This window comes from Schistocerca gregaria, chromosome 11 (assembly GCF_023897955.1).
Source record: "Schistocerca gregaria isolate iqSchGreg1 chromosome 11, iqSchGreg1.2, whole genome shotgun sequence".
In the NCBI taxonomy this organism is placed as follows: domain Eukaryota; kingdom Metazoa; phylum Arthropoda; class Insecta; order Orthoptera; family Acrididae; genus Schistocerca; species Schistocerca gregaria.
In genome coordinates, this window is record NC_064930.1 from 87,423,017 (window position 1) to 87,443,408 (window position 20,392).

The 20,392-nt window shown below is 44.6% G+C and overlaps 1 protein-coding gene across 1 annotated transcript in view; it reads left to right on the forward strand.

Annotated features, from left to right (window-relative positions):
- LOC126295036 (ankyrin repeat domain-containing protein 65-like) overlaps nucleotides 1-20,118 on the forward strand; it is an 88,549-nt gene extending 68,431 nt beyond the window's left edge. Inside the window, exons 3-4 of the mRNA XM_049987286.1 lie at nucleotides 11,409-11,735; nucleotides 19,925-20,118. Coding sequence (XP_049843243.1) covers nucleotides 11,409-11,735; nucleotides 19,925-20,118 — 521 coding nt within the window. The remainder of the gene's footprint in view (nucleotides 1-11,408; nucleotides 11,736-19,924) is intronic.
- The last annotated feature ends 274 nt before the right edge of the window (nucleotides 20,119-20,392 follow it).

The following is a 20,392-nucleotide window of genomic DNA, read 5'->3' on the forward strand; positions in this document are numbered from 1 at the left end:
TGGATGTCCTCAACATAGGCATGCTCAAGGATATAAATACTCGTCTCCAGCTCAGTATCGTTAAGGACATCATCCGACCAGGATCCCGTCCGTGGGTGCATTAGTGGGGCACCAGACCACTTCTGCCACACACCAACTGGCATTAGTTCAGTTCTTGGTTGAACAACAATTTTAGACCAACTGAAGATGTATCAACCCTGCCACCCATCGATGATACCATCTCAACCCTGACTGGCAAGAACAAGGGAGCACTTTGCCAGGCATCAGTCAGAATGACTCATACGTTTAGTCAGTATGAAAACTTTTCCCCACTGCTGCAGGACCTCAAGTGTCACAAAAACAGAGCTCGCATGTGGTGGAAAAGATATTGCAGCCCTGAAGTTCACAGAGAAAGGAAGAGATTTGCACATGGATTCCACTTTTGAGCTATTGAATATAGGCAGATAGTGTGGGAAGACAAAATAGAGACCTTCATACTTCATTCTTGCAATGAGTGGCGCCTTGTCTGATCGTTACATCGATGTCAACCACCGAAACTAGCCATCTGTGACCCAAACGATCAAGGCTTCGATCCTTTGGCTAAGGCAGAAGTTTTTCCAGTAACATATGAGGCTCGAGACACTTCAGACCAGGATGATGGTGATGACTTTGTGGCTCAAGCTCATACAGTCCGAGACGAAGTTCAACAGCTAGAACCAGACGTTACTACCCCAGGAGGAGAAAGACAAATCATAACTCACCCTGGGAATCACTGGTCCCCAGATCCAGATGGAGTTGTCGGTCACAATACTGTCTGGGAAAGCCAGCTGTGCTCTTAACGCATATCTATAATAACTTTATGCTGCAGGGATATTTCTCGATCCCATGGAAGATTGCCTGGGTGGTTCCAATCCCAAATCCGGGAAAAGGATTCCATACACCTGGAAAGCCACTGTGCAATAAGTTACTCTCGACGATTTCCAAAAGGCTCGAATGGCTTCTATTGGAGAGAATTCGGCAACGAATCTTCGACAACGATGTTGTATGTCCAGGCCACTTTATATTTCAGCCTCCACTGTCAGCAGAAATGCAACTCATCTGGGTGTCAGAATTCTCTGCGTAAAACATTAATTTCTCCAATTATACGCCATCAGTTTTTTTACGTCGAAAAGACGTACCATCAAACCTGTCAAGTCAAATCATTATCCAAACTGGTGAACTTGTGGCTACTCCCAGACTACAGCCTCAAATTTATTGACAGCTTTTTGTGCATAGGCAAAAATAGACATATACTAGTGAAAATCGAGGGCAGCATTGTAGCCTCTGAATCGCAACAGAACATCCCTACCGGCCGGTGTGGCCAAGCGGTTCTAGGCGCTACAGTCTGGAACCATGCAACCGCTCTGGTCGCAGGTTCGAATCCTGCCTCAGGCATGGGTGTGTGTGATGTGCTTATGTTAGTTAGGTTTAGGTAGTTCTAAGTTCTAGGGTACTTATGACCTCAGCAGTTAAGTGCCATAGTGTTCAGAGCCATTTTTGAGACCGCATGTATGAAGGTTCTGTGTTGTCTTTACTACTCTTTGTCATCCATGTCAATGACATTCCGCTGTTACCCCTGCTGGTGCTATCCCAATTCATGGAAGACAACACCTTGTGACTAGTTACTGGAGAGTCAGTTTGGTCATCCTTCACCTACAACGTCAACTCATGATTGTACAAGGCTGAGTGAAGAAAAATACAATTACTATCACTGCAAACAAAACGACAGCGGTGAATTTTGCCCAATGCCGTCAGTATTTGAGAGACAGTCTCATTCTTCACCATCAGGAAATCCCATGGAACAACCATTTGAGTACCTTGGGTTCACATCCAACAATAAGTCCCCTTTGAAACATGTACAGGATAAAAGGATCAAGATTTCACAATTCACGTGCCAACTACACCCCCTATGTGCCAGATAAAAGATGAGCGTCAATACGAAACTTGGCCTTTACAGGAAGACAGTCCTCCCAGCTGTTTTCTATAGTACTTCCAGGTGGAGGACAAACACATAATTTAAGAACCAACTTAATTTTGCAAAATTCATGTCTTTGAACAATTCTTGGGGTGTCACTACGTGGACAGCGTAACAGACCAGCCATCCATGAAAACATCGTCCAACACACACCCAAGCTCATTCACAAAACAGAAGCCCTATGACTCACATGATGTCATTTAGAATATGTTATATCCGTAGCACCTGAGCGTTGGCACTGGGTGTGGGTGCCTTAGGCGATTGTTGAGGTCTAATACTAACTGTCAACTCAAATTTCACCTACTTACTATAAAGACCCTTATGAGGATTGCAATACAGATAAATTTACTCTTTAACCATGCTCAAAGTTGGTCCAGCCACCAAGTGGGTAGCACTTCGTCATAACCATAAGAAAAGGCCCTGACCTCATCCATGACTCTCGAATGGCTCCGTGTACTTAGAGTTGCTTGATTCCTGGTATTGCTACTTCTAGGCTCTCGACTTGATTCGCTCCTTGGACTTGTAATTCTGCCTTGTTGTCCTTGTTTTTCGTCCATCAATGTTGTTCTCTTTCTGTGGTTTTCAGCGAGTCACCATCGACGTCCGCAGCTAGTCTGCCAGTGTCTCTTGGTCGTGTCTGATTCCAGTCGCTGTAGAAACAATACATAAAAAAATTCCATAGCAGGTGTGTTTGTCCCTTACTGGCCTGTTGCCTAGAAAGAACAGGCATATATGCCATTCATGCCGATTTATGGTACAGTTTTGTGTTGCCTAACACTTCAACACGACAGAGGATGGACGACAAACTTCATATTACTCATCCACGATATTACTGCACTTGGATTTAATCGCAAACGTGCAGTGACGTTACAGTAAACAAGTGCAGTGGTGACTAAGGAAAACCCACTGCACTGTCGATGCTTTCAGATCAGTTGCACATAAACTATTAACTCGATTATGCGCCTACTAACAACAAGACCAGCAAACCGCCCTCAGACCTAGCTGGAATAATATTGTGGTGGTCTGGTACGAGAAGCTGAAAATGAACACTTATTTATGTTCTGAAAATGTTTGGTTTAGTCTGTAGCCGCAGTTTATTTATTTTGCCTCCCTGCTACCTGTTGCGGTACACAGCTACCATCCTCAGGCCTTCCTCTGGCATGCAGTCGTGACACTCGCTTCTCAAGTATGATGGTGAGTCAAATGAAAACCTTAAATTTGTAATAACAAATCGAAATTTCGCCCCGTTATCCTGCAAGTTGGTAAGCGTGCTAGAAACAACGTGCAGAATTGCCTGTAGATGGCAGCATAGTGCAGATGCACACACACTGTCGCAGTATCAGCATAAAAATGGCCGCCCCACATACGACTTGCACCACGCAAGAAAAGCGTTCTGTTATTCCGTTTTTGCATGGTGAAGTTGTGAAATCTATTGAAATTCATCTACGAATGACGGTTCATTAGGGTGATGCATGTTTGTCACCGCAGCAAGTCTACGAATGGAGTAGGAAGTTCGGAAATGGTGGAAGATGTTCCTCGTGCAGGTCAGGCACAACGAGTTGTGACTCCACAGAACATTGCAGCAGTTGGAGCCACAGTGAAGGAAAACCGCCGAGTGACACTGAATGACATTGCAGCATGTTTACAGATTAGTCACGGGTCAGCACACCACATTGTGCATGATGGGCTCCAGTTTCACGAAGTGTCTGCAAGATGGGTGCCACTGCAGCTGACTTCTGAAATGAGAGAACGAAGTGTTGATCCTTGTGAAGAACTTCTTCTGTGCTTTGAACGAGAAGGTGATGGCTTCCTTGCAAGAATCGTTACTGCGGACGAAACCTGGGTTCACTTCCACCAAGCGGAAACGAAGAGAGCGAGCAACCCAGAACTTGCCCCAAGTGATTTCGATATGTTTGGACCACTCAAAGACGCAATGGGAGGAAAGAAGTTCCGTTTTGGTGAAGAGGTACGCCACGCAGTGCATGAGTGGTTACGCGGACTACCAAAGGAATTTTTTTTTCTAAAGGAATTTATGCACTTTGTAAGCGCTGGAGGACTAGCATTGACCGTGGTGGAGATTATGATGAAAAGTCATACAGCTCTGTACCACTTCTGCACAATAAATAATGTTTGAAAAAAATATTTAAGGTTTTCATTTGACTCAGCCTCGTAAGTGGGTCGGACTTTTGTATTTGACATATAAGTGGCCGTGCGGTTCTAGGCGCTACAGTCTGGAACCGCGTGGCCGCTACAGTCGCAGGTTCGAATCCTGCCTGGGTCATGGATCTGTGTGATGTCCTTAGGTTAGTTAGGTTTAAGTAGTTCTACGTTCTAGGGGACTGATGACCACAGCGGTTAAGTCCCATAGTGCTCAGAGCCATTTGAACCAGTCATAACATCAATTTTGGAAGCGAACGTAAACTGTAGCTAAATAAATAAAATATTACTAAAGATTGAAGTAGGCAAAATGTTTTCAGTATTGTATTAGCCGCTGTTCCATTGATAGTACGTGGGGAATATGTATTTCTATATGTTAATTGAAGGTGGGTGGAGGTTAAAGGAAACGATAGGGAAGAGAGCGCTGATGTCAGTTGCATCGAGACTTTATGCAGAACCAGCGGCGACGAGCGAAAAATGTGTGCCCAAATTCCTAGTTACCTCTGACCTCGTGTTTACTGGGCGGTAGCGTTAACAAGTGCGTTACCCGGACACAGTGTTCATCGCACTTTGTAACTGCTCCTCTTAAGATATATTGAAAATGTTAGTTGATGTAATTCGTTCTCCGACCAATCCTGTCTTATGTGCAACATTACAATTTAAAATATCTGTCCTGCTGCGCCGGCCGCGGATGCCGAGCAACTCTAGGCGCTACAGTCCGCGCGACTGCTATGGTCGCAGGTTCGAATCCTGCCTTGGGCATAGATGTGTGTTATGTCCTTAGTTAAGTTTAAGTAGTTCAAAGTCTAGGGGACTGATGACCTCGGATGTTAAGTCTCATAGTGATCAGAGCCATTTGAACCATTTTGTCCTGCTGCACTGTATTCACTTCGGATGCATATCAATGATACTGACCAGTTCAAATAATTATATGCTCCCCTACGTGTACAAGCACAGCTACACGTAGTTGTACACCCATGGCTATCCTTGTACTAATTATGGCTACAGCCCATGTACGGCAGTAGTTTGTCCCCTGAAGTTTTTTTTAAGTAAGTTTAATAGTTCGGATCAGAACAATAACTGTGTAACGCGGCAAAGAATATTTATGCATGCTGCGCTCTGTTATTAATGTATGTCGTCGCACAAATAAATATTTCATAGACACACATTTAGTAATGTGTTGCGTGAAATGTCACACGGTAAATCCACTTTCTGCTGGTTTGTTCTATACTATTCATGTCCTATCATTGTATTAAGAAAGTAACTTTTCCCTAAGCTGGGGGAATTATTTACGTAAATTTCAGTAAAAGAGTTGTAACAAGATCGAGATTTCTTTTGCTACTTTAGCGAAACTTCAGTACTTTCTCACAATCCAACGCCAATGTTCACTTCCTTGTCGGTAAATTGCGAACAGTGTATTACTATGGGGTAAAGTTCAGTCTTCCTCATATGATAGTCAATTTAAGGCAAGTCCGGATCTTTTCCTCTCTTGGCTTTACGTAGTGATATACTCAAGGTTGCTCATCTCCCTATTTCAAGTTTAATGATTCCTATCAGATCGCAAAATTTCCAAAAATGCACAAATGCAATCTAATCGCGAGTAAGTACGTTGAGACACCACCCGATCCACATCTACATCTACATCTACATTTATACTCCGCAAGCCACCCAACGGTGTGTGGCGGAGGGCACTTTACGTGCCACTGTCATTACCTCCCTTTTCTGTTCCAGTCGCGTATGGTGACTGCCGGAAAGCCTCCGTACGCGCTCGAATCTCTCTAGTTTTACATTCGTGATCTCCTCGGGAGGTATAAGTAGGGGGAAGCAATATATTCGATACCTCATCCAGAAACGCACTCTTTCGAAACCTGGCGAGCAAGATACACCGCGATGCAGAGCGCCTCTCATGCAGAGTCTGCCACTTGAGTTTGCTAAACATCTCCGTAACGCTATCACGGTTACCAAATAACCCTGTGACGAAACGCGCCGCTCTTCTTTGGACCTTCTCTATCTCCTCCGGGAACCCGATCTGGTACGGATCCCACACTGATGAGCAATACTCAAGTATAGGTCGAACGAGTGTTTTGTAAGCCACCTCCTTTGTTGATGGACTACATTTTCTAAGGACTATCTCAATGACTCTCTGCCTGGTACCCGCCTTACCAACATTTAATTTTATATGATCATTCCACTTCAAATCGTTCCGCACGAATACTCCCAGATATTTAACAGAAGTAACTGCTACCAGTGTTTGTTCCGCTATCATATAATCATACAATAAAGGATCCTTCTTCCTATGTATTCGCAATACATTATATTTGTCTATGTTAATGGTCAGTTGCCACTCCCTGTACCAAGTGACTATCCGCTGCAGATCTTCCTGCATTTCGCTACATTTTTCTAATGCTGCAACTTCTCTGTATACTACAGCATCATCCGCGAAAAGCCGCATGGAACTTCCGACACTATCTACTAGGTCATTTATATATATATTGTGAAAAGCAATGGTCCCATAACACTCCCCTGTGGCACGCCAGAGGTTACTTTAACGTCTGTAGACGTCTCTCCATTGATAACAACATGCTGTGTTCTGTTTGCTAAAAACTCTTCAATCCAGCCACACAGCTGGTCTGATATTCCGTAGGCTCTTACTTGGTTTATCAGGCGACAGTGCGGAATTGTATCGAACGCCTTCCGGAAGTCAAGGAAAACAGCATGTACCTGGGAGCCTGTATCTAATATTTTCTGGGTCTCGTGAACAAATAAAGCGACTTGGGTCTCACATGATCGCTCTTTCCGGAATCCATGTTGATTCCTACAGAGTAGATTCTGGGTTTCCAAAAACGACATGATACTCGAGCAAAAAACATGTTCTAAAATTCTACAACAGATCGAAGTCAGAGATATAGGTCTATAGTTTTGCGCATCTGCTCGACGACCCTTTTTGAAGACTGGGACTACCAGTGCTCTTTTCCAAACATTTGGAACCTTCCGTTCGTCTAGAGACTTGCGGTACACGGCTGTTAGAAGGCGGGCAAGTTCATTCGCGTACTCTATGTAGAAACGAATTGGTATCCCGTCAGGTCCAGTGGACTTTCGTCTGTTGAGTGATTCCAGTTGCTTTTCTATTCCTTGGACACTTATTTCGATGTCAGCCATTTTTTCGTTTGTGCGAGGATTTAGAGAGGGAACTGCAGTGCGGTCTTCCTCTGTGAAACAGCCTTGGGAAAAGGTGTTTTGTATTTCAGCTTTACGCGTGTCATCCTCTGTTTCAATGCCATCATCATCCCGGAGTGTCTGGATATGCTGTTTCGAGCCACTTACTGATTTAACGTAAGACCAGCGAGCGCAAGCAGCACATTAACTATGTATGAGTTTTTCATTTGTATTACTCACTGTCCTCAAAGAGTACTCACAAGGAATATTCTTTGACATCACTCGTTCTATTCCGTGATCTATAGGTACACTACTTTGCGATCTACTAATATTGTAATTTGAAACTAATGGATTCTATTGGTTTTCATTCCCTTTATAAAACGTAAAGTCACCTTATACTGGATTTCCTTTCTGTATACTTGCAGCTATTCAAGTGATGATATTCCAGTGGGACTTGAAATTTGGATCTTAGATTTTGGGACTTTTATGGAGTTTTGGGTACTACTTTATATTTTCAGTTGTGCGTACAAAGGAAGCGCCGTTACAACCTGCACGGAGTGTCTCAGCTCACCACACTCCCATCTACCACCACGTACACTACTGGCCATTAAAATTGCTACACCACGAAGATGACCTGCTACAGACGCGAAATTTAACCGACAGGAAGGAGATGCTGTGATATGCAAATGATTAGCTTTTCACAGCATTCACACAAGATTGGCCCGGTGGCGACACCTACAACATGCTGACCTGAGGAAAATTTCCAACCGATTTCTCATACACAATCAGCAGTTGACCGGCGTTGCCTGGTGAAAGGTTGTTGTGATGCCTCGTGTAAGGTTGACAAATGCTTACCATCAAGTTTCCGACTTCGATAAAGATCGGATTGTAGCCTATCGCGATTGCTGTTTATCGTATCGCGACATTGCTGGTCGCGTTGGTCGAGATCCAATGACTGTTAGCAGAATATGGAATCGTTGGGTTGAGATGTGTAATACGGCACGCCATGCTGGATCCCAACGGCCTCGTATCACTAGCAGTCGAGATGACAGGCATCTTACCCGCAGGGCTGTAACGGATCGTGCAGCCACGTCTAGATGCCTGAGTCAACACATGGGGACGTTTCCAAGACAACTACCATCTGCACGAACAGTTCGACGGCGTTTGCAGCAGCATGGACTATCAGCTCGGAGACCGTGGCTGCGGTTACCCTTGGCGCTGCATCACAGACAGGAGCGCCTGCGATGGTGTACTCAATGACGAACCTGGATGCATGAGTGGCAAAAAGGCCTTTTGTCGAATGAGTACAGGTTTCATTTACAGCTTCATGATGGTCGTATCCGTGTTTGGCGACATCGCGGTGAACGCACATTGGAATCGTGTATTCGTCATCGTCATACTGGCGTATCACACCGCTTGACGGTATAGGGGTGCCATTAATTACACCTCTCGGTCACCTGTTGTTCACATTGGCGGTACTTTGAACAGAGGACGTTACATTTCAGATGTGTTACGACCCGTGGCTCTACCCTTCATTCGATCCCTGCGAAACACTACATTTCAGCACGATAATGCACGACCGCATATTGCAGGTCCTGTACGGGTCTTTCTGGATACAGAAAATGTTCGACACCTGCCCTGGCCAGCACTTTGTCCTGTTCTCTCACCAACTAAAAACGTCTGGTGAATGGTGGCCGAGCAACTGGCTCGTCACAATACGCCAGTCACTACTCTTGATGAACTGTGGTATCGCGTTGAAGCTGCATGGGCAGCTGTACCTGTACACGCCATCCACGCACTATTTGTCTCAAGACCCAGGCGTGTGAAGGCCGTTATTACTGCCAGAGGTGGTTGTTCTGGGTACCGATTCCTCAGGATCTGTGCACCCAAATTGCGTGAAAGTGTAATCACATGTCAGTTCTAGTATAATATATTTGTCCAATGAATTGTTGTTGTGGTCTTCAGTCCTGAGACTGGTTTGATGCAGCTCTCCATGCTACTCTATCCTGTGCAAGCTTCTTCATCTCCCAGTACCTACTGCAACCTACATCCTTCTGAATCTGCTTAGTGTACTCATCTCTCGGTTTCCCTCTACGATTTTTACCTTCCACACTGCCCTCCAATGCTAAATTTGTGATCCCTTGATGCCTGAAAACATGTCCTACCAACCGATCCCTTCTTCTAGTCAAGTTGTGCTACAAACTTCTCTTCTCCCCAATCCTATTCAATACCTCCTCATTAGTTACGTGATCTATCCACCTTATCTTCAGTATTCTTTTGTAGCACCACATTTCGAAAGCTTCTATTCTCTTCTTGTCCAAACTAGTTATCGTCCATGTTTCACTTCCATACATGGCTACACTCCAAACAAATATTTTCAGAAATGACTTCCTGACACTTAAATCTATATTCGATGTTAACAAATTTCTCTTCTTCAGAAACGCTTTCCTTGCCATTGCCAGTCTACATTTTATATCCTCTCTACTTCGACCATCATCAGTTATTTTACTTCCTAAATAGCAAAACTCCTTTACTACTTTAAGTGTCTCATTTCCTAATCTAATTCCCTCAGCATCACCCGATTTAATTGGACTACATTCCATTATTCTCGTTTTGCTTTTGTTGATGTTCATCTTATATCCTCCTTTCAAGACACTGTCCATTCCGTTCAACTGCTCTTCCAAGTCCTTTGCCGTCTCTGACAGAATTACGATGTCATCGGCGAACCTCAAAGTTTTTACTTCGTCTCCATGAATTTTAATACCTACTCCAAATTTTTCTTTTGTTTCCTTTACTGCTTGCTCAATATACAGATTGAATAACATCGGGGAGAGGCTACAACCCTGTCTCACTCCTTTCCCAACCACTGCTTCCCTTTCGTGCCCCTCGACTCTTATGACTGCCATCTGGTTTCTGTACAAATTGTAAATAGCCTTTCGCTCCTTGTATTTTACCCCCGCCACCTTTAGAATTTGAAAAAGAGTATTCCAGTCAACATTGTCAAAAGCTTTCTCTAAGTCTACAAATGCTAGAAACATAGGTTTGCCTTTTCTTAATCTTTCTTCTAAGATAAGTCGTAAGGTCAGTATTGCCTCACGTGTTCCAACATTTTGTCCAATGAATACCCGTTTATAATTTGTATTTCTTCTTGGTGTAGCAATTTTAATGGCCAGTAGTGTAACTTCTGTTTCTTTCCACTTCCTGCGTGGAGATTTCTGCAGGAGGTCAGACGTAGTTGTACATACTCGCTGAAGAGGACACCACACATTCATCTTGCTGATTCGCCGCGATGGGCAGCGAATCCGCCTTCTTGGGTGCAGATACACAGTCACTTCTCACCTGCTACAGCAACCTGACAGTAGTGAGCATGGAGCACGTGGACAGGCACTGGGGACAGGCGGCGCTAGGTGGGAACTGGGTCAGCAGAGACAGTCTGCGCATTTGCGATAAACACAGGGTCCGCTTTGTAAAGTGATCAACACTAATGGCTGGTAAGCAGGAGATCATGGGTTAGAATTCCAGTCCGGCACGCATTTTCGCTCGTCACCACTGATTTCCGAGCATAAGAGGAAAGTAAATGACTATCAGTGGTGCAAGGCAACTTCCACCGTGCACCAATCGTAAGTTACGCCAGATGTATGTAGATGTAGATGTACATCTACATCAGTCACTTCTCACCTGCTTCTTCTAGGTGTCCTATAAGCAAAACACAGTTTTCCCTACAAGATTTTCCATTTGATCGATCCTATTTAAGTTGGCCCTAATTGTAAGCCCTTGGCATTTAGCTGAAATGGCGCACTTTGAATTTGTGTGACACATCGAGTAAAACAAATTAAATGGATTCCTTATTTTCGTTGTTTAGAAGTAACTGCCACTTTACGTACTGCATCGATACCTTCTGTAAATCATTTTCCAATGGGTTTTGATCTTCTGATGACTTTGCTAGATGGTAGAAGACAGCACGATCTGCAAACAATGGCTGCTCAGATTGCCTCCTAAATCGTTTATACGGATTAGAAACACCAGAACGCCTAAACACTTCCCTGAGGAAGGCCAGATGTCACTTTTGCTTTACTGGATGAGCTTTGTTTGTCGCCACTAGGCAGACAGGAATACGGCTCCGGTCTAGAGGAGCGTCGCCGCGCTTCCGGTGGTTCAGCCGTCCTGTGGCGGACCTCCGCTTCGCTCGTCGTCATATTGAACCCGCGCTCCCTGCGAAGCGCAGTGCCTCTGTTTGCTCCCCGGTGTCGACAGCAGACAATGCATCCGGCGGGCGCAGTTGCCACGCTGGCTGCTCTGCTTGCAGCAAACGGGACCTCTGTGATGGACTGCGTCTGCAGGCACATCAAGAAGGTTCATGACTCCGGCAGAGTCTCGGAACTCAGTGTCTGTCAACTTGTGATGTGGTGGAGCTACTGCGACTATTCCGGTAAGTTCTCCTTCGTGCAGCACGGATTGACGAGACGTTGTGCACAGTGCAGTTTTCACACACTCACAGGCGGCTTTGCATACGGACGCTGTTCTCAAGGACGATACGTTTTCTCCCTGGCTGTTTATCAGGGGGCAAACAGCAATTCGTTCTCAACATTTTCGGGCAATGTACTTTGTAACACCCTTTCGTGAGAGAGAAGATATCACAATGTACGATTTGGGACCACGGTAAATTAACCATCTATATATCTTAATTGAAGGCAACGGCCTCGCCGCAGTGGATACACCGGTTCCCGCCCGCATCTCCTGGTCTTGCGGTAGCGTTCTTGCTTACCAAGCCCGGGTCCCCGGGTTAGATTCCCGGTGGGGTGAGGGATTTTCTCTGCCTCGTGATGGCTGGGTGTTGTGTGATGTCCTTAGGTTAGTTAAGTTTACGTAGTTCTAAGTTGTAGGGGACTGATGACCATAGATGTTAAGTCACATAGTGCTCAGAGCCATTTGAACAATTTTTTTTTTTTTTTTTTTTTTTTTTTTACACCGGTTCCCGTGAGATCACCGAAGTTAAGCGCTGTCGGGTGTGGTCGGCACTTGGATAGGTGACACTCCAGGCCGCCTTCCGCTGTTCTACATCTACATACATACTCCGCAATCCACCACAGGGTGCGTGGCGGAGGGTACCTCGTACCGCAACTAGCATCTTCTCTCCCTGTTCCACTCCCAAACAGAGCGAGGGAAAAATGACTGCCTATCTGCCTCTGTACGAGCCCTAATCTCTCTTATCTTATCTTTGGGGTCTTTCCGCGAAATGTAAGTTGGCGGCAGTAAAATTGTACTGCAGTCGGCCTCAAATGCTGGTTCTATAAATTTGCTCAGTGGCGATTCACGAGAAGAACGCCTCCTTTCCTCTAGAGACTCCCACCCTAGATCCTGAAGCATTTCCGTAACACTCGCGTGATGATCAAACCTACTAGTAACCAATCTAGCAGCCCGCCTCTGAATTGCTTCTACGTCTTCCCTCAGTCCGACCTGATAGGGATCCCAAACCCTCGAGCAGTACTCAACAATAGGTCATATTAGTGTTTTATGAGCGGTCTCCTTTACAGATGAACCACATCTTCCCAAAATTCTACCAATGAAGCGAACATGACTATCCGCCTTCCCCACAACTGCCATTACATGCTTGTCCCACTTCATATCGCTCTGCAATGTTACGCCCAAATATTTGATTGACGTGACTGTGTCAAGTGCTACACTACTAATGGAGTATTCAAACATTACCGGATTCTTTTTCCTATTCATTTGCATTAATTTACATTTACAGTATCTAGAGTTAGCTGCCATTCTTTACACCAATCACAAATCCTGTACAAGTCATCCTGTTTCCTCCTACAGTCACTCATCGACGACACCTCCCCGTACACCACAGCATCATCAGCAAACAGCCGCACATTGCTATCCACCCTACCCAAAAGGTCATTCATGTAGATAGAAAAACACAGCGGACCTACCACACTTCCCTGGGGCACTCCAGATGATACCCTCACCTCCGATGAACGCTCACCGTGGAGGACAACGTACTGGGTTCTACTACTTAAGAAGTCTTCGAGCCATACTTGGGAACCAATCCCATATGCTCGTACCTTAGTTAGTAGTCTGCAGTGGGGCACCGAGTCAAACGCTTTCCGGAAGTTAAGGAATATGGAATCCTTCTGATACCCTTCATTAATGGTTCGCAAGATATCATGTGAAAAATGGGGGAGTTGCGTTTCGCAGGTGCGATGCTTTCTAAAGCCGTGCTGATGCATGGACAGCAACTTCTCTGTCTCAAGGAAATTCATTATATTCAAACTGAGAATATGTTCAAGAATCCTGCAACAAACCGATGTTAAGGATATTGGTCTGTAATTTTCAGGATCCGTCCTTCTACCCTTATTATATACAGGCGTCACCTGCGCTTTTTTCCGGTCGCTTGGGACTTTACGTTGGGCAAGAGATTCGCGATAAATGCAAGCTAAGTAAGGAGCCAAAGCAGTAGAGTACTCTCTGTAAAACCGAATTGGAATCCCATCAGGACCTGGCGATTTATTTATTTTCAACCCATTCAGCTGCTTCACAATCCTAGGGATGTCTATCACTATGTCTTCCATACGGGAATCTGTATGAGACTCAAACGGTGGTATGTTTGTACGATCCTCATCCGAGAAAGATTTCTCAAATGCTAAAATTTAAAATTTCAGCTTTCGTTTCGCTGTCTTCCGTTGCCAGGCCAGACTGATCAGCGAGTGACTGGATGGAAGCCTTGGACCCGCTTACCGATTTTACGCGACAAGAATTTCCTTGGGTTTTCAGTAAGATCTTTTGCTAAGGTATGACGGTGGTAGTGGTTGAATGCTTAACGCATCGCTCTTTTTCCAGCAGAACGAATCTCTACTAACTTTTGCCTGTCCTCATTCTCCCAGTCTTTCTTGTACCGCGAGCGCAACTGCCTTTGCTTCCTGAGCATTCTGTTAAACCACGGTGGGTTTTTTCCGTGCGTAACCTACTTTTTCTGTACATACTTGTCCAATGCGTGATTTACAATATGTTTAAAATTTGCTCACAATTCTTCCATTTTTCGGGGTGCACTCAGCCTGGTGATGCCAATTGACGAGCTACTCGACCGAATAGTAGCGGCTTCGTTAAAGAATACCATCGTGACGAGCAGGAGAGCGGTTTGCTGACCCCACGCCCCTCCTATCCGCATTCTTCTCTGAGGATGACACGGCGGTCGGATGGTCCCGATGGGTCACTTGTGGCCGGTAGACGGGGTGGTTTATATTTCTTAATTAAGCCAAAAACGTTTTCCATATACGTGAGAATTGATGGAAGTAACATGTTGCCAAATACAATGAGTATATTCTGTAAAACCAAAGCACATCAAAGCAGAAGTTTTGCCGCACCTCGTCATAATCGCAGGATTTGCGTATTTTCTGTAGTTACGTCTTTTACGTAATTACGCAAACTGACATTACAATACAAAACAATTCAGAATCAATATAGCGATATCGAACGGCTCTTAACTATTTAACGTACAGCGATACATCGATGAGAAAGCGAATGACGTACGAAGTAGGTACAAACTTCGATCGTTGCGCAAGCACAATGAAGTTGACTCCCTTTACTACACTGTAGAGCTTACCTTTTTGAATAATTTAATTTTCTAAATTATTTAAAATATTTCTGTAGCTCTAAAATTACAATATGCCTGACGACGTTCGTGGGGTTTAATCGCCTGTAGACATATAGGATCTATGACTCTGTTGTCGGAATCTCGAAACCTCTGAACAATTTTTTTTTAATTTTTTTTTTTACAAGCAAGAATGGAAAGAGCAGACCGCTATCTTCATTTGTGGTACTTCTAACAAACTGTTTGAGCCGCGACACCTCTCAGCTTCACACGTTCTCATGGGCTAATTTCGGCACATTCATGACGTCGTCAAAAGCTTCTTGCAGGTTATTTTCGATGAAAAACTTCATAGGGGCTACTTCGTTTTTCATTTCTTGAAAATTATTTTGCGAATAAGAGATTTATGGTTACGTTTTTAGCTTTACTTTAAAAATGGATAGGACTGCCCAACAGCAGAAAGGATTTTTTCAGGACACTCATTTTTCACTGACACAAGAAAATACCGATTAAGTAAATTAGACGCCAGCAAGCGGCAGCAGAATTGAAACCCATGATTACTCTGTAGTATCATCAACATCGTCTCTAATTTTCAAAATTTCGTTTCCAAATTGTGCTGCTGCTTGCTTTAATGACACGCGATCAGTGGTAGGTTTTTGAAATTGGCTGTACTAGATACCCACATAGGGCATCCGTACATATTACAAAAATGGATATATGTATGTGTATGTGTCTGTATGGATGTTCCACACCCCGTCCTGTAGCGATTTCAACCAAACTTGCTACACGTACCCCTTACTGTTGAGCATTCAATTTCTGTGGATGTGATAACTGCCATAGTTATTCATACCATAGTTCTGGCCATATGCCGTCATAAACAATTAGATGCACGACGAACTGTCGCATTATGCACGACGTTTGAATTTATTGCTTCTTCCCTACTACCTCTGTTCGCAGCACATTCTGTACTCAGTACCGACATACGCCACTGAATGTACCTACGTAGTCATATCATCGTAAGGTCACAGATCAGTATGTACCGCGCCATGCACACTGAGATGCGTGTAGAAATTCCGCATCATGTATGGCGTTCTAATATATTTATTCTTTAGTACTAAGACACTTATTCAGTCGAGTCCACTTAGAGCTTTCAGCTGCGAAGTGCAAATGGCTGTAGGCGAAAACATTATCCGTCCATAGAGACGCTCACAAAACCGCGGTCTCGACATGGGAATAAGCTGTGCTTACACATATGGATATTATGCATATTTTTTTTCGTAAGACCATTTCACAATTGCAAAAGTGTTATCACGAATTCATGTAAATAAATTTTTTTGATATTACAGAAAAACTCAGTTAATTTTTGTTTTAATTTCTATCAGAAAATTGCCAAATGAGTGCCTGTACATTGATGGGATTGTCATCTATTTACTGTATTTCAGAAAATACCTCTAACCAAAAGGAAAATTTTGGGTGTTGGAGTTTTAACTTTACACCTTATGTTTGATTCACAATTTTCGTCTGGTTGATGGTATCTTCAGTGTGTTTATCATTTCTAGAATGGCCTCTTTATGTTCGTGAACTGTGAAGAGTTATCTCCACTTAAAGTTCCGTAGATACACGAGGGATTCTTCGATTTACTGTTGCACATGGAACAGCCACTTTCGAGGTGATGACAGACAGATATTACTACTTCTTAAGTATTTCTGAAAAAGAGTTTTATTTGTTTGTTTCGAGTTGTAGCTTGGACAAGAATGTTCATCAGGTGCTCATGACAGTGCACATAAAACACGAAATTATGCTCTTTACTTACAGTTGGTTGGAATTCAGTACGATGGTCACGCATGTCGCAGGCGCCATTACAAATTTGAGATTTTACGTTTACTATTCCTTTCTTACACAACATCGGCGAGTAACTCAATCAGCCGAGGAAGGATTGTTATGCGATTGCCTTAAAAATGTCCAAAATCTTTCGACCGGCTCTTCAGTAAATAACAGAAAGCCAAATACTACAAAAGACTGAAATTTAGAAGTTTCATCTGCTGTCACAGGCACAAAATCTGTCTTAGCTATTTCTGAATTGCTTTCGTCCTGGTACACGTGTAACGTAACGTCCAGCACATTCTTTTCTATACCATTGGCCGTATTTTTCATGTGCTCTTTCACAACCGCTCTATAGCGGAAGAGTAATTCACACGCTCTCTGGGTATTCTAGGATTGTTAGATTCTACTGTTTCATCACGTAGACCTAACGCAAGTTGAGACTCACTGCTGAAGTTAATACAGCCAGTTACCCTGGAAAGAACATAGCTATTTTTCCTTATGTTGCTGTTCTGTACTTCTGCACTTTGCTTGAAAGCTGAGCTAAGGTGCTGTTTAATTTCTATTTTTCCAAGGACTGAAATGGAAATGGAAATGAGCGTTTTAAGTCATTGGCCGGAAGACCCCTTGCGGAGCAGGTCCGGCCGCCTTCGTGCAGGTTTTATTACACTACTGGTCACTAAAATTGCTACACCGAGAAGAATTGCAGATGATAAACGGGCATTCATTGGACAAATATATTATACTAGAACAGACATGTGATTACATTTTCACGCAATTCGGATGCGCAGACCCTGAGAAATCAGTACTCAGAACAACCAACTCTGGCCGTAATAACGTACACTTGGGCATTGAGTCAAACAGAGGTTGGATGGCGTGTACAGGTACAGCTGCCCATGCACCTTCAATAAGATACCGCAGTTCATCAGGATTAGTGACTGGGGTGTTGTGACGAGCCAGTTGATCCGCCACCATTGACAGACGTTCTCAATTGGTGAGAGATCTGGAGAATGTGCTGGCCATGGCAGCAGTCGAACATTTTCTGTATCCAGAAAGGGACGTACAGGACCTTCAACGAGCAGTCGTGCATTGTCCTGCTGAAATGTAGGGTTTCGCAGGGATCAAAAGAAGGTTAGAGCTACGGGTCGTAACACATCTGAAATGTAACGTCCGCTGTTCTAAGTGCCGCCAATGCGAACAACAGGTGACCGAGACGTGTGACCAATGGCACTCCAGCGCCATCTTGGAACCAGCGCCTGTATACCCGCACAGTAAAATTCTGGACCAACCTGTTCGAGCCACTGTTTCGTAGCGTGCACAAGGGAGTCATCATCTCCAAGCCTTGTTCCACGAAGAGTCTTTCAGTTTCCCAAAGGGATGATAGTCACATGGAGCCAGGTTAGGACTATAAGGCGGGTATTTCAGTGTTGTCCATCCGAGTTTTGTGATCGCTTCCGTGGTTTCTTGACTGACATGTGGCCGTGCATTGCCTCATCGTATCTGGTGTAAAATGATGGAGCCATGTTTCATCACATGCCACAATTCTCCCAAGAAATTCATCTCCACCATTTTTGTACTGTTCCAAAAGTTCGCTACATACCGTTTTTCTCGTTTCTTTGTGAGCCACTGTCAACATTCTAGGAGCCCACCTGGCACAAACCTTTTTTAACCCCAACACTTTCAGTATTCTGCAAACACTTCCTTCCACTATCCCAGGGTAGTGTGACAATTCGTTCACTGTGATGCGTCTGTCAGCAGTCACCAATTCGTTACCTCTCTGCACATTGTCTGGAGTGTGTGCAGTACGAGGCCTGCCGCTGCCAGGACAATCCTCAATATTGCCGTGCCCGCTTTCGTCACGTAACCCGCTTGCCCACCGACTAACTGTACTGCAATCGACAGCAGCATCTATATACACCTTTTTCTACCTCTTTTGGATGTTTCCCACTGTCTCCTTTTCACAGACAGGAATTCTATGACAGCACGTTGCTTCTGACGAATGCCAAGTGTAGCAGCGATGTTGAAGACATGCTGTGACGGCGCCACTCAGAGGAACAGGTGGAACTTCATTTGAAAACAAGCGGGAAGGATGTACCTACACACTGTAAAACTTTCACACATGCAGAATGAAAACTCTATTTTTAGAAAAATAGTGTGCATTTTTTTTGGAGTGAACCTTGTAGTAGTAGCTGACCGCAGTCTCATCGGAAACCACTGTTTGTACGTTTACAGTACTGAGTGCGAGACACGTCATCAGTATTAAGCAGTCTTATGGGGCAGGTACGAAACTTTCAGAGTGCTTGCTTTCGAGATTTGTTGGTCTCCGAGGTAAAATCATCTTGACGCTCCACTGCGAAGCGGATCTGTTTCTTTACAGGGACATTACTCTTTCTTCTGTTTTTCTTATTTCTGAAGTCTCACTGAAGGTTTTTCGCGCATTTGCTCAAGAAGACTTGAATCACCCTCGCTAGTTATGATTTCATCCTTCGTGGTGTCCAGAAGCTCTCCCATAAACCTACTGGGCAGGCCGGGTTGGCCGAGCGGTTCTAGGCGCTACAGTCTGGAATCGCACGACCGCTACGGTCGCAGGTTCGAATCCTGCTTCGGGCATGGGTGTGTGTGATGTTCTTAGGTTGGTTACGTTTAAGTAGTTCTAGGGGACTCACGACCTTAGAAGTTAAGTCCCATAGTGCTCAGATCCATTTTTTGAAACCTACTGGCAGGTGAGAACAGATCGGCACTATTTAGTGCAGAGCCACTCTCTGCCACTCAGTGCTTTCATTGCTGCTTCACTTGGGGCGAGGAACCGTTTCTAAGCCGCACTACCATATCGGTCGACAGTTTAAATCGATTATTTCTGAAATGATCTCAATGATCGAGGAATACTTCGCTATTACATTTATTTCCTCCTTGCTCCTTAGGCGTTGAATGTTCTCACACAAGTAAAAAGGAACAAAAATACAGCTATTACCTCAGACTTGTACACAACAACGAATGGCAGCGCGTCTGCTACTTACCTGACGAGATAGTCTAGTTAGGCACGGTGACAACTAAGGGGAAAATAGAGGCGCATCCCAGCGAAAGAGTGGTATGCCGATTATTTCAATGAGAATTCCAGGTTTCCTAGCTGCAGTTGTTGTGTCTCTGACGCAATCTTTGGCAGGCAGACTATGATGAGACAGGCTAAGTGTGTGGCGCTCCAGGAGATGAGAGCACGGTATATGTGGAGTCGTCGTTCGCGGGCCAGGCTGGACTGGAGCTCTGGAGTCACCAGGAGATGCTCCCACCAGCTGCCGCTGCAGCGCGGGGTGGCGTCTGGAGCGCCCTGCCGCCTACAGTCCAGCTGAGTCTCGTCCAGCCTGGAGTCTCCTGTCCATACCCGCACTGCCAGCTCTGACACCAACGTACGACCATCCCTCCCCTAGCGTTCTGCAAAGATTTATGTGCAGTGGTGCATAAGTCTCATTCCCCATCTCACCAATCAAATCACTATTCACCTATGGAATAATTGGGTCTACCGCCAGATATTTGTGTCGCTCTGATTTTGGGACAGTGTCATAAAGGAGGCCATCGAGATGAAGGTCACAGACAATCTGATAAACGGAGACAGCGGTTACCAATTCAGCTCGGCGTGGAGTCCGGCTCTGAAGCTTCTCAGGGCCCAGCGGAAG